The sequence below is a fragment of the Notothenia coriiceps genome, unplaced genomic scaffold (assembly GCF_000735185.1).
Source record: "Notothenia coriiceps isolate Sejong01 unplaced genomic scaffold, NC01 NC01_scaffold00031492, whole genome shotgun sequence".
Lineage (NCBI taxonomy): Eukaryota > Metazoa > Chordata > Actinopteri > Perciformes > Nototheniidae > Notothenia > Notothenia coriiceps.
The window spans coordinates 6,498-21,878 of NW_011364193.1; the positions used below are offsets into that span (position 1 = coordinate 6,498).

General features: G+C 40.9%; 2 protein-coding genes across 3 annotated transcripts in view; both read left to right on the forward strand.

Moving 5' to 3' along the window:
• The window catches only part of LOC104960014 (uncharacterized), a 10,757-nt gene extending 5,468 nt beyond the window's left edge, over window positions 1-5,289 (forward strand). The window contains exon 2 of the mRNA XM_010787944.1: window positions 2,883-5,289. Within this exon, the coding sequence (XP_010786246.1) occupies window positions 2,883-4,528 (1,646 nt within the window). The 3' untranslated portion in view covers window positions 4,529-5,289. The remainder of the gene's footprint in view (window positions 1-2,882) is intronic.
• Window positions 5,290-5,537: 248 nt separating this feature from the next.
• Window positions 5,538-14,154, forward strand: LOC104960005 (zinc finger protein 184-like). 2 transcript variants are annotated; one of them, XM_010787934.1, is made up of 3 exons: window positions 5,538-5,816; window positions 8,157-8,282; window positions 10,316-14,154. In XM_010787934.1, exons 2-3 carry the CDS (start codon window positions 8,166-8,168, stop codon window positions 13,538-13,540), a joined length of 3,342 nt encoding a protein of 1,113 aa, XP_010786236.1. In that variant the 5' UTR covers window positions 5,538-5,816; window positions 8,157-8,165; the 3' UTR covers window positions 13,541-14,154. The 2 variants fall into 2 exon arrangements, with proteins under 2 accessions (XP_010786236.1, XP_010786237.1); XM_010787935.1 differs by lacking the exon at window positions 5,538-5,816 and adding an exon at window positions 7,120-7,140.
• Window positions 14,155-15,381: the final 1,227 nt, after the last annotated feature.

Here is a 15,381-nt window from a genome sequence, read left to right on the forward strand (position 1 = left end):
GATGGTTCTATTAGCACGCAGTGCGTCATTTAGCCAGGGAGCAGGAGGGGACTGACGAGCCTGCCGAGATGTGAGAGGACAGAGAGAGTCCAGAGAGTCCAGAGAGAGTAGAGAGGAGAGTTTCTGCAGCAGAGTTTGGAGGCAGGAGTTGGAAACGAGTCAGAGGAAGGGAGGGCTGAGAACACTGATGAGGCAAGGGTAGAGGGGGAGAGGGAACAAAGGTTGTGGCGGACAGGTGCAGGATGAGAAGAGATTAGTTTGTTATGTTTGGACAGGGGCAGAGTTAGAAGAGATGAGGTTGTTATGTTTGGAAAGGGGTAGAGAGAATGAAATGAAGAAGTGATCGGATGTGTGCAGCGGGTTTACAGAGAGGTTAGAAGTAGTGCAGTTCCTTGAGAATATGAGATCAAGGACATTGCCAGCGTTATGAGTTGGTGGGGATGGAGAGAGTGAGAAAGCAAAGGTGGTTAACAGAGATTTTAGTTCGTCTATCTTCCCTGTCTGGAGGTTGAAGTCTCCGAGAAGTACAGCGGGAGGGCCAGTTTCCGGGATGTGTGAGAGGAGATTATCTAATTCCTCCAAGAAGTCCCCCAAGGCGCCTGGTGGACGGTAGAGAACAACAATGGTTAATTGTATAGGATGGGTTACTGTGACGGCATGGAATTCAAAGGTGGAAGGAGCGAAGTTAGGTAGCTTGAAGAGGGAAAAGCTCCATTTGGGAGAGAGCAGGAGACCAGTGCCACCTCCTCTGCCAGTGGGTCTGGGTTTATGGGAGAAGGAATATGCTGTGGAAAGAGCTGCTTGGGTGGATGTGTTGGATGGAGTAATCCAGGTCTCAGTGAGAGCAAGGAAATCCATAAACTGGAGGGAAGCGTAGCCAGAGATGAAGTCAGCCTTAGGAACAGACTGGCAGTTCCACAGGCCCCCTGAAACGAGATGTTGGATCTCAGTGGAGCATGTGGGATAGACGAGAGCAGGCCGGTTATATTGATTAGGAGATACACGGGGCCAGTGATAATTGCGAGAAGACACATGAACAGGAATAGAGAAAATACACATGATTATAGCATGAGGGGCTAAAAAACAAAACACCAGCGATACTTAGCTCAATCAAAGTAGGATTTGCGTCCTCTTTGCCTCCCTCGTGACTCCTGCAGGACTCTTATGTCTTTGTCAGTCTTCGTCTGTCTGACGCTGAAGCTGACCTTTACGATCAACAAACCAGCATGACCCCTGATCTCCTTTTTTTCTTTAGTTTCTGTTAAATAGTTGTAGAAGGTAATACATTTGAGCTAAAATAGATAAAATTGAAGCAAATCAAAATGTTGGTTAAAAGAAAACTTAAATCTAGACCTCTGACTTTCTACTATGATTTGAATGCTATGAGACTCCCCAGTCCTGTTTATTTATGAACTTTGCACAATCATATTTTAATATGGCAATATAAACTGTTATAGCCCTGGTACTTCTCTAAAGGACTGGCCCTATTGCTCTTTTGCTCAGGAGCCTTTAACTGTTTCCAGGGTCGGTAAGTAATGGACTTCTTGTACTTGGGATAACTTAATCAGATTTCAGAAATAAAAAATGGTCAGCCCAGCATACATCTGAACACAATAAAAGATCAAATGCATTGAAATGATTTGGAAGGAAAAATAATGTCTTTGTATGTGGAATATTTGTGGGACTGAAATTATGTTGTCCGTATTCATCTTTTGTATAAAAAGAAGGACAAAAATAGGCAATATTTGAATTGTTAGATTTTGAAATAATCCACTTGAAACAAGTTCAGTTTAGTTAGCAGTGTTTAGATAGTTGTGTTAGTATCACATCTTTATGTACTTGTATTCAGTACCTATGTATATTATAACATTATTTAAAATAACGTTTTTTTATCCCTTTTTATGCTTGTTACCACGGTTGTTACCATGGTCGCATATCCAGTATTATAAAATAGTTTGAATGACATTTGAAAGTAGGCCTCATCTGACCCAACCTAGTGAATGACACAGTCCATATCAGCAGACTGAGCAGAGACGTCATGTAGATGGTCTTTATTCTTCTCTGTGTAATAAAGACAAGAGACATAGACTGCGAGTGCTAAAAACACTCATTATACATACAGAAGTTAAGCCTCCGGAGTCCAGACGATAGGTGTCAGTATAACGATGCAAACCCCGCACTTCCTGCTGTCGAAGCGCGCCATCAGTAGAAGAAGTGGAGGTATTTCCTCTTTGGTTTTGGTGTGGCTAATGGGCTAACTGCAACCGACTAGATAAAACACCGACAGGTCAGTCTGATGTTCACTGACTTTCAAAACTACAATCGACTCATTGTTTGTTTTTTTTTGTCCCAGGATATGCCAGGATATTAACACGGATACACTTTAATGTGAAGGTAAGCTCTCGTTTTTGTAAGCTAGTTGAAGCTAACGTTAGCATGCTAGATTTTTCCCAAGGCAATGGCGCGTACAACAAAATAATATTCAGAAGAAACGTAAAACAAGACTAAATAACGTATTTCCCCAACTATGAAGTAGTATATCAAAGCAGGTCTTTCAACTTAATTGGATAGATGGAAGACTATGTTTGCATTCCACAATATTTGGACTGTTTGTTAGAACTATGTAAATGACCAAATAACGAGTTTATTTGACACTCCCTAAAGTTTTGTCTTTCTGTCTGAAACGAACAAATGTTCATGGGTATATGAAAGTGTATTTTTATATTACAGCCGTCTCCTAAGCTTAGCATCCAGTTGTATATAGCCGTTAGCATAACTAGCTACTGATTCAGATAGCATCAGTCATCATGGTGAGGTACAACGGTTTTTATTTTATTGAATATGTTTATGATTGCAATGATTCCAACACTTGTCTCCAACAGCAAAGGTGCTCCAGTGCTCCACACCAGCAGTGAATACTTCCATACCCAACCTGATGATGGAGAGGGGAAAATCAAAACTGCAAAATATCCTGGAGGATGACCTGGGCAGAGATTTAATGAATGCAGGGCGGTTTTGCTTCAGCTGTGAGCAGATATTTGCAAATCGGAAATGCCTGGAGGAACACTTTTGTTCTGCTGCAAGTCATATCTGCTCATGTGGCACTGAGTTTGCTGAATACAAAGATGTGCTGGACCACAGCACAACACATGAGCCAGGTCACCAAGTCCTTGATCATGGAACAATACAGAAGCGCAGAATTGAGAAGCGTATAGAAGAGGAGCAGCAGCTGAAAAGACTACAGACTGGTGAGGTGGTCTGGAAGGTGCCTAAACTAAACAATGTGCCATCAGTGTCTCGTCTGGGGACACCTTTGCTGAAAGGACCCATGACATCAGCTCTAATGCCACAAGTTCCCATGCAGTCTGCACAGATCTCACAAGTGCCTCTGCTGAACAGCTCTCTGTCACAAACACCTGTGCTCATTAAACCCAGTGAGAAAGACGTGCAGAACATTTTTGCAGGTGTAGGTGCACCAACTGTAGATCTTTGGTCACTTTACCAACCTGTTGTGATTTTGCAAACACTGCGCAAATTTAACAAGACACAACCTTACACATGCGCTAAATGTGGGCATTGTTTTGAGAGAAAAACCTCCCTCATATCCCACCACAGCTCTCATGTAATAGATAAAATATCTGGCTGTATAGGATGTGGGCTGCTCCTCTCCAGCAAGAAAGTAGTACCCCGCTTTCACTTTTGTAAGGCACCCAACAATACCACCAAATCCAGACTCATCACTGCTATTCCGCTAAATTTCAAGAAGCCAATCGTTGCCAGTACAGGCAGTACTCCAAGGGTTGAGGGGCCTTTGGCCGCTTCCTCTCAACAGCTGAAAAGTCAAAGTCCCACTGCTGCAAGGAAAGGCAGTCGAGCCGGGATTTCCACCCTGCATCTGAAAAAACAGAAAATCAGTGCACACGTTAAAAGCAGTCAGGGGCTTAATGTCTTGCCGCGCCTGATAGCAAAGGGTCCCAGCTCCTTCAGCCCTTATATCACTTCCCCTCTACTATCGAAGAATCCTCATCCCAGGGCATCCAATAACGGAAGTCGAGGGCTTCCTGTCCCTCACTTCGTGCAGCTGAAAACACCCACACAGTCTGCTTCAGGTGTATCAAACTATCCAATGCAGACATCCTCTGCATCAAATGGTTTTCCATGTCGAGTCTGTCATCTTCCCTTTGAATCTGCTCCGCTGCTACAGAGGCACAAGTGTGCCAGAGCAAAGGAGTTTATGGCACAGCACGTGCGAGATGGCAAACGATACAGACTAAAGAGGGTGGCACCATTGACACGCCCAATTCCGGTTTTGATGAATGGGGAGAGAAAATCTGGGGTTTCAGCTTATGGTAACATAAAGACAAACCAAGTCATGTCTGGTAGTCTGAACAAAGGGCAAGGAGCAGCTCCTGTGGATGGGGAAACAGGAGGCAACATGGACGATGATTGTTTCATAGTTGAAAGCGGACCAGACAAACCTGCTGAGATGATATACCAAGTAACCTCATCTGTTCCTATCACAACTTGACAACATTTGAAATGTAACTCCAATTTGCATGTCACATTTATGGACCAAGTGCATAAAGTCAGTCCTGTTAAAACAAAATATAGTTATTGAGTTTAATTGCACAAGAACACTATTCTCTCTGGGTTTCTCCATATGATTTTAAGGTGACAATATTAATGTATCTTAATAAAGCTCGGTTTCTTTTGCTAGAACTATAAACAATCAGTGCCCCTGAAAATATAATAGAAAAGGTTTATGATAACATTCTGAAAATGTATGTACATGGCTTATCCATTTTTGGTGGGGTAACCAGTTTATCTATTACGTTTTTTTTGTTCTTCAATATATTTTTAGTATGATCAGAATGTGTTGAGATGCTGTGGGAATTGGAATGCAATAAGGAAATATGTGTTCCTACCACCTTTGTCAGACTTTGAAAGGTATTATGTATTAAACTGTATTTTCAAACTGAGTGTTTTTTTCATCATAGGATAATGCAGCATGTTATAATATCCAATGTTTTCTCATTCATAAACTGTAAAAACAAATGACTGACTTTTAATCCTCTGGAAAATGTGGTGGAGTGATTGATTGGGAATTTAAACTGACTCTCCTCCACAGTGCCTAGCGCACTTATATTGATTTGACCATTTCTGTTATCTTAATTATTTCATGTGTTGCTTCATCTATTATTTCTGGCAATTTTATTCGGAAGCCCTATGTATTAGTGATGCTTTCATGGTCTATTGTCAGTACCCAGCAGAGGGAGCCATTTCAAAGCGAAAACAAGACATAAAGGCGCTATGTTTGCAGAAGTCTCACTGAAAAAGCTGTCCTGAACATTAATATTATTAGTTTTAACTAGTTGCAAAACGAATGATGGTGGTGTTTCACTTTCCAGCTTCCTTAAACCTTATATCTCGCATAGAGCCATATAATATAATCTATCTATATGGCGCTGATCTCGCATAACATTGTAGTATTTCACTGCCTTTACTTCTAAAGCACAACGTCTCATAATTCCCACATTTCCCACACCATCTGAAGCATCCACCCTCTCTGCGCTCTCTGTGATTGACATTTTTCGGGTTGCTTTGTGCGGGGATATCGAGCAGCTCACAGCTTTGAACAGAAGAGAAAGCAAGGTCCACGTTTACAGACCAGCTCCCAGACCAATGCATGAGTGTAAAAAGGGCCAAACTGCCTTGAAACGACCAACCAAATGTTAGCATTTAGCTAGCCAGTGCCAGCTGGTGTTGCAGCGGTCAGTGAATGGCTACGCAGAGACCAGTGCTGACTCCCCACTCAGGCAAGCTCTTTGTGTTTACTAACACCCATCACGATAAATAACCACTGTGCAGAAATTAGCCTGCGTTATTAGCCTCAAAGTTGTGTGAGATGACTGTTGTTCACGGTGAGGTACGTATAGCCTAACCAGAGATAGCAATGTGGCCTATCAAAAGATAAGGCCTACATTGTTCTTAGTCATGCTGCTGATAGCTTTGAATGATAACTGGTAGCCTGATGCTAAAGCTAACAGTTTGGTTGTGTGTGTTTAATATACATGTTCATTGACACGGTTACGTCGGAGTGGTTTTCTGTGTGATTATTGCTAATAATTACAAACAAAGGCCATTGATCAGTGCATCAGAAAGACTCCATTATATCAAATATGTCTGCAATGTAAGGCGGGTCGACTCTAGAAACCACTGTCTGTCTACTCAAACTAAGGTAGATTTGTTTTGCATTACCTGTTATATTCATACTTGAGCTTTACAAACCAAAACACCATATCTGAGTGTTGGCATTTTCCCCAAATTCAGAAGCTTCAAAGCGTACAATCTACCCTTGAAAGTCTATAATGCATAGCTCGTTATAAATAGAGATGGGGAAAGTATTATGCAATACTTGTATACAAGAAGTAGTAATGCGACGAAGTAAAACTGCTTCACAAGTGAATCCCCTGCATAAACATTTTTAGTGAGGGAAAAGTAAAACAAACATCAGCAAAATGTTCCAAAAGTTAAAGTATTGTGCCTTATTGTATTAGCAGCATTTTAATATTGTAGCTGGGTCATTCTACATACAAGGTGGAAGTACTGTCACTTACTTTTGCAGACACCAAAACACATGACGTTGACCTAATACTCACATTCATTATATATTTTTGAATAAATAGAGATTGTCTTTGCAATGGTACTAAATTTAAAAAATGTGTTTTATACATAAATTGCAATTTATTTAAAATGCCAAGTTCAAGGAACTGCCTTGTCACTTTGATCATACATGGAAGTGGAGCGTATAGTTTTCATTTAAAAAGATTTTTGTTGTTCATTAAATAAATCTTCATTTCATATTACATAACATTTACACTACATTAAATATAACCTTGAGAAATGGTAAAGAAAAACGTAAATTATTATTAATAATATCCAATAAATGTCAGTCACCCAAAATTAAGTCTTTGGTGTTACTGCTACACAAAACGCTTTTATTTTGAAATAATGTACTGTCTCTGAAGTGCCTCCTGTAACAAGAGATCATTTGAGGCAGTGCAGTGGACAAAGACATAAGGAAAGTCAGATACTTCTTACTTTGTTTGTTAAAGGTGTCATTTTATCTTCAAATTTTACGTGCGTCTTTCAAGTCTGTCATTAGTGTTACTCATTGCATAGCCCTAGGGGTGAACATTTGAATGGGAAAATGTATTGTATTGAAGAGTTAAACGATTTTGATATTGACTGAAGCCATATTTGGTCTGACACATGGCAGCCATTTTGTTAAAATGGTAGTGTTTTCTCCAAATTGTCACTGGTGTTACTTTTCTTCCGGTAACACGTAACACCAGTGACGTTCTTATATAAATAAGCTTTATATAATGTATACAAATAATAAAAATACTTTAAGCTCTACTTGTTGTGGATTCATCAAGTTAAGAGTTAGTTATTGCTATTTAACAGAGTTAAATAGCAGTGTTTAGAAGGAATATATTTCAGCAGATTTGTATCACCCAGATTCCACCTTTTCTGTAGAATGACTCAACTGGTGGTGATGGAGCTCCCTTTGTCTAACAGCTGGGCTGATTATTCTGTAACAAAAAGTCATAATTTATCAAATATCCATGTATTTTTATGAAAATGTCAATATGCTTGCTGTTACGCATTTGAAAGTAGTGGTGGCAAATACAATATTTTTTTCTGATTATTATGCTTGTATATCTGTAAATAACCTGAAGTGGAAGTACTAGAGTACTTGACTTAATGTGTGGAGTTACTTTCTACCACAGGTTTGGAAAGCTAGGTACATCTTTACTAACACAGTCTGCTATAAAATAAATCACAAATCAACTACGTGGCTATCTTTCTAGACAGGTTTTTAACTAGGCAGCCACTTAAAAGGTGTTTTTTGTAGGAATTCTGACAAAACCAATGTGTGTCAACAGAGTATCAATATACCCAGTCAAGTTATGAAGATGTCCGGTGACTGCTTTGCAGGCTTCTCTCTGGGTTAATTGTAATGCAGATACTTTGTCACTTTTAAGTTAAAGTGACAAATAGGCAGAGCATGCAGTATTTACACATTTGTAAAAATACTGTATGTGTTACTGTTTTAGTATGTTACATTCTTCTTGTCATTTTTTTATTCACAGACCTTTGATATGGGGAGTAAAATGTCCTTCAGCAGAGGAAGCAGTGACCAAAATCCCGTCGATCAGTTAGCTCCTGCCGCATCGCATCCTCACCAGACCATTCATAACGCTTCGGACTGCAAGCAGGTAGTTATTGAGAGAGCTGTCTGCTGCGGTATACAGCACCATTTCTGGAGTAACCTGCTCATGTGATATACAGTGGGGGAAAAAAGTATTTAGTCAGCCTCCAATTGTGCAATTGCTCCCACTTAAAAAGATGAGAGGTCTGTAATTTTCATCCTAGGTGTACCTCAACTATGAGAGACAAAATGAGAAAAAAAATCCGGAAAATCACATTGTCTGATTTTTAAAGAATTTATTTGCAAATTATGGTGGAAAATAAGTATTTGGTCAATAACAAAAGTTCATCTCAATACTTTGTTATATACCCTTTGTTGGCAATGACAGAGTTCAAACGTTTTCTGTAAGACTTCACAAGGTTTTCACACACTGTTGCTGGTATTTTGGCCCATTCCTCCATGCAGATCTCCTCGAGAGCAGTGATGTTTTGGGGCTGTCGCTGGGCAACACGGACTTTCAACTCCCTCCAAAGATTTTCTATTGGGTTGAGATCTGGAGACTGGCTAGGCCACTCCAGGACCTTGAAATGCTTCTTACGAAGCCACTCCTTCGTTGCCCGGGCGGTGTTTTTGGGATCATTGTAATGCTGAAAGACCCAGCCACGTTTCATCTTCAATGCCCTTGCTTATGGAAGGAGGTTGTCACTCAAAATCTCACGATACATGGCCCCATTCATTCTTTCCTTTACACGGATCAGTCATCCTGGTCCCTTTGCAGAAAAACAGCCCCAAAGCATGATGTTTCCACCCCCATGTTTCACAGTAGGTATGGTGTTCTTTGGATGCAACTCAGCATTCTTTCTCCTCCAAACACGTCTAGTTGAGTTTTTACCAAAAAGTTCTATTTTGGTTTCATCTGACCATATGACATTCTCCCAATCCTCTTCTGGATCATCTAAATGCTCTCTAGCAAACTTCAGACGGGCCTGGACATGTACTCGCTTAAGCAGGGGGACACGTCTGGCACTGCAGGATTTGAGTCCCTGGCGGCGTAGTGTGTTACTGATGGTAGCCTTTGTTACTTTGGTCCCAGCTCTCTGCAGGTCATTGACTAGGTCCCCCCGTGTGGTTCTGGGATTTTTGCTCATTGTTCTTGTGATCATTTTGACCCCACGGGGTGAGATCTTACGTGGAGACCCAGATCGAGGGAGATTATCAGTGGTCTTGTATGTCTTCCATTTTCTAATAATTGCTCCCACAGTTGATTTCTTCACACCAAGCTGCTTACCTATTGCAGATTCAGTCTTCCCAGCCTGGTGCAGGTCTACAATTTTGTTTCTGGTGTCCTTTGACAGCTCTTTGGTCTTGGCCATAGTGGAGTTTGGAGTGTGACTGTTTGAGGTTGTGGACAGGTGTCTTTTATACTGATAACGAGTTCAAACAGGTGCCATTAATACAGTTAACAAGTGGAGGACAGAGGAGGCTCTTAAAGAAGAAGTTACAGTTCTGTGAGAGACAGAAATCTTGTTTGTTTGTAGGTGACCAAATACTTATTTTCCACCATAATTTGCAAATAAATTCTTTAAAAATCAGATGTGATTTTCTAGATTGTTTTTCTTCTCATTTTGTCTCTCATAGTTGAGGTATACCTAGGATGAAAATTACAGGCCTCTCATCTTTTTAAGTGGGAGAACTTGCACAATTGGTGGCTGACTAAATACTTTTTTGCCCCACTGTAGATGCATTGTCTGTATAACATCTCCCAAACTCTTATTTAAGGACTTTTGTTGTTACTTTATATTTTTTCACATTTTGAATATTTGGTTTGGAGTGAAGCATTGTTATGTTTATGTTGGTCCTGTAGCATCAAATAAATTAATTCTGGAAATGTTTTTATTATTTTTCACTGGCATGTGATCTTCTATCGTACACTTTACTGTTTTAGTTTTAAATGCATACAAATAGACATGAACATTATAAAAAAATATATAATTTGGGTTCATACCAATGTATGCATGCCTTTTACTTTATACTATTAGAAAATACTTACGCAACAATACATAACATTTGTGACTAATGACATTTTTTCTTCTTCCAAAGATGCCTGAAGATGAGAGATGCAGTGAGGAAGACCTGGACTCCAGGTGGGGAGAGGAACTGAATCACCCTGCATCTGAATCCCACTCATCGGAGTTCGTGGAGACTGACGGCCGTGTTAACTTTGAAACAGCAGGCGGAACCCTTAATCAACACAGTGGACACATATTGCCGCAGGTAGGGATGGAAGCAGAGTCTCAGATGACATCTGCAAATTTGTGCAGCTCTACAACGGACCGTCTTGGGCAGCATGTGGAGACACACAGGAAACGTGGGCGCCCGCGGAAAATAAAGTCATTGTTGACTAAAGACAATAGATACCCAGATTCTGCTGGTTTTGATGCAGTTCAACATAAGGAGATCAGCACGACAATACCTCTGCCAACCTGTTTAGAGAACTACAACAGTAAGGATGTGCCTAACGCTATAGACGGGGCTCCTCGCTGTGTCCTTGTGCTGCCAAAAAGAAAAAGAGGAAGGCCACGAAAAACAGAAATCTCAGCTTATAACGCTATGGTTGCTAAGACTGGTGCTGCTAGTTCTCCTGCTGCTTCGGCTGATGCTTATAATGTAAGCCGTGCTACACGAACACTGAGGAGTCAAGCTGATCAACACCCTTCGAAACAGGATGGAAAGCCTGATTGTGATAGCAAGGAAGACCTCGAGCACAATAGTAACATATTGAACTTTCAAGGTTTTATGAGAAGAAGAGCTGAACAGGCTGATCAGCAGGTTCCAGCAAAAGTGTCCAGACTGGATGTTTCCCAGGAGGCCTGCACACTGTTGAGCAACCACACAGGCTGTGGGGAGGGGGCTGAGACAGATAAGCAGGTGGGAATTAACACAGACAAGCAAGAGGCCGGTACAGACGAGAGGACCTGTCACCTCTCCCTGCAGTCTGGAGGAGAGCAGCAGACAGAGCCTGAAGTTATTCCTTCAAAGCGTTTAAATGTGGTAGGCCCAACTTCAGGAAACATGAATGACAGGGAGGAATTACAATCCAAAAGCACATTTGAATCACAAAATATTGAAGCCTTACAGAAAACAGTAGCCGTAACAAACTCTCAAATACCTAAACCTGTAAGTGTGCCCCCTGCTGTGAAAGCTGAGAAAATTGAAATTGAGCTGGATCCTTTAAATCCTATGTCAAATAGTCTTGAATCTTTACATTGCAATGCCAGCACCACAGCTGAGAGTCCAAACTGCTATTTCAGGCGCAGGAGAGGCGGCAAGAGAAGGAGGAGAATGGGTAATGTTTTGTTGCAGAGAGAATCGCTTGTACAGGGCCAAACAGGAAGTGATGACACCAAGGACGCCAACTCAAATGTCAGCTACATTAAAAAAGGAGGGAAAATTTTGATGAAATGTGGTTACTGTGAGCAAACATTTAAATTTCATTCTCAGTTCGTCATCCATCAACGCATTCATACAGGAGAACGACCTTTCAAATGCTCTGAATGTGGAAAAGGTTTTAGCAAAAATTCCAACTTAAATCTTCATCTCAAGACGCACAATAAGAGCAACAAATATAAAAAATGTCGATTTTGCAAGATCAAATTCCCATGCTCAGAGTATGCCACTCATATGATAGAGCATGCACACAACCAGGACTTTGAGGCCACCAGATCTGAAAGAAGCAGCAGAGGGAACCACCAGGAAAATAGTCAGGGGTGTCAGAGACATGTTCCCCCCGAAGAGAAAGAGAAAAAAGAGTGCCAGTACTGTGGTAAAACATTCCCGTTTCAGTCAGCCCTCATCAGACATGTGCGGGCCCACACTGGAGAGAAGCCTTATAAATGTGACATATGTGGCAAAGCTTTCGGTCAGGCGTATTTCCTCCGAGTTCATGAGCTGACACACTGGTCTGTGAAGCGTTACAACTGTACCCGCTGTGAGAAATCATTCACTCATTACAGCAACGCAAAAAATCACACCTGCAGACCCTCGGAAAGCAGTGACGAATCACAACCCGACAAACGTGTAAAGTCTTCACTAACGTACACCTGCCACATCTGCAAGAATATTTTTGCCCATCTGCAGGAGTTCAACAGCCATATGAGAGAACACACCGGCGCAAAGCTGTATCGCTGCTTGTATTGCGACAAGCTGTTTGGTGTGCTGTCTGGATTTAACGCCCATCGCAGTCACTGCAGAGGAGAGAAGAATAACACCTCCAGCTTCGAGATAAAAGCGGAAGAAACAATGTCATTAATTCAGTACAAGGTGCCTGCACTAAGGTGTGCAGCAGGACACAATTCAGCTTCTCCACTCACTGCTGGAAATTGTGAAACACTCAAAAAAACATCGGCCGCCAGCCCCAAGAAACACCTTGCTAAAGTAAAAAAATGTTTCCAGTCGACAGTCGTCCCGGCTCATCCACTCTCACACTTTGTGTCAAAGTTAAATAAACTTGATAACGGCTCAGACCCCAGGAAATATTTTTGTCCAAGCTGCGGGCGGCTCTTCAGACACATGGGCCGACTCCGAGCCCACATGCTCACCCATGGCCCGGGTCTAAGTTACACCTGCTCCAGCTGCGGCAAGACTCTAGAAGACTGGAATAAACTTTGGCTTCATCAGAGAATCCACCGACAGAGACGCGGACGTTTTACTTGTCCCCAGTGCGGGAAAGGTTTTCGGTTTGTGGGAACATACAAAAAACACATGAGGGAACACGCAGAGGTGCAGTGGGTTCCGTTCAGGCCCAGAAAAACGTTTCGGCCTTATGAATGTGATGAGTGCAGGTGCAGCTTTAAGACTCTAGATTTGCTGTTCAGTCACCAGATTTGCCATAACTCAATGCAAAAGGACTCTGATTTTGATGTAATCATAGATGATAGCACTACACAGTTTACCAAGAGCAACCACGAAGCTACATTAAGCCCAGATCCTGAATTAAACAACTATTGTCTTGGCCCTGTATCCCAATGTTCAGTAACTCAAGAGTTTCCTTTAGCGCCAATGACTTCCTCGATCCAAAGTAAGCATCTGGATTTGGGTAAGAGTACCCAGCAACAGAGCAGCACACATTGTATCCAAGACAGAGAAACCAGTTGGGACAGAATAGATGAAAATGCACTTGGGAAACCAATTACTGTAAGCCAAAATGCCAGCACATCACATGAAGGGTCTGCAGACGGTATTAAGTGTGCTGTTTGCGGTAATGCATATCCTGCCATTTCAGACCTCTATCACCATTATTTGCAGCATGCTAGAGGCCAGCTGTAATAACCTAAAAAGAGACACAATGCACCGTGTATGTGTTTATACTTTTTTAATACATTGTTTCACAGGGGCTTCTTTTGTCCTAGATCAGAAAAGATTGTCATTTACCCACATGGTAAGGCTATGGGAAATATAATGCAGCAAAATGGAAGATTAGTTTACGGTCATGTATTCAACCTGTTTACAGATTCTGAAATATACTGAATGTACAAAATATTGTGTTTGGACACTTGAGAAAGAACTTATGAGCCTTATTTAGTTTATATAATTACATTTCTGCCCAACAATAAAGCAACGCAGATAAAAATAACATGTCAAAAGGGTTTATCTCAGATCATGACGGTCTTTTCTTGACTCAAATCAAAATAAAAAAATTTCAGAGACATTTATGTACATTTGTTTTGTTCTGTTCTCCAACAGGGACACCTCTTAGCATAATGTATTAACATTGAAAGTGAATATATCCGTTTAACTCTCACACACATTTTTCATTATCAAATTGACGTAGGAGTTTTCTCCATTATGGACTTGTAATATTATGAAAGCTGAAATGAAGTTTTGCTCAATATTCTAAAAATATTTACTCAAAAACACACATTTGACACCTGCAACAGGAATTGTTGTTAAGCATTCATATTTTTGTACTGCCTTTGAAAAAAATATTTGTTCCTGCTTGAATATCAGATTTGATTTTGGTATAATCATGAAAATCTGTTCAAAATGTGTTTCCAAGATACTCCGTGTATATGGTTGTATGCTATAGTTAGTCTTAAAACTAATAAAGGTAATTTTTGTATCTCTATGTGATCATGTCCTACTTGGGTCCAAATGTAGAACGCTTTATAAAATAAGACTTCCATAGGATCCTGAAATCCAGAGATATTAGATAAAAGGGTTATAGCAAGGCTCAAATATCAGTTATATTTATTACCTGTAGTCTAAAGATCTGTACGTTTGTTAACAATCAAGACAATTTGTTTCGGCAACATTTTAAGTAATGAGTTTGAGCAGAATATGTATACTTCTGCCAATAAATCAAGTAGAAGAATAATCGTTGCTATGTTTATTTATTAAAGGGATATACAGCTTTCTGATTTACAATGAATGACTGTGAAGTGACTTTAGTTGGAGGACATGGTGTTGCGAATCCAGGAGTTGTAGTTGCAGACCTTGGCGTACACTCCGGGCTTGTTGTACGCCAAGGTCTGCAACTACAACTCCTGGATTCGCAACACCATGTCCTCCAACTAAAGTCACTTCACAGTCATTCATTGTAAATCNATGTTAAAAACGTGGCTCAAAACGGGAGGTATTCGGAAGAGAGGTACAGAGGAGAATATTACCAGCGAAAGTGAACAAGTGAATGAGGAGGAGGACAGTCATCAACCGAGCACAAGCGCAGGCTCCGCAAGCAACGCAAAAGTGATATGCACAGCCGCTGTGATGGAGGAGAGAAGTGACTCAGGAAGAAGACATTTGCTCAAATAATGGAGAGAAGGCTGTGACCGAGGTCAAATGCTGAAAAAGCACACACTTGTCCTTAATTGTTGTCTTTTTTCTTATCTCTTTTCTTTTTTACTTTGCCACCAAAGAAATGGCAATAGCAAACATCAGCAGACTGAAGATGAGCTATTAGCCCTTAGGCTCATCTGCTCCTGGAGGCTTTCATTATTATTGGAACTGAATTCCCAAGAGGACATTTTCTGTTTCGATGTGGGTTGTTGCAGGAAGCCTACATTCACACTTTGGTATAGGTCCAGGAAATGACATGTGTGTACAGTTGATATTTGTTGTGTGAGAATAAGTTATTATTTTGTTCTTTATATTCTCACTTGTGGTGAGTG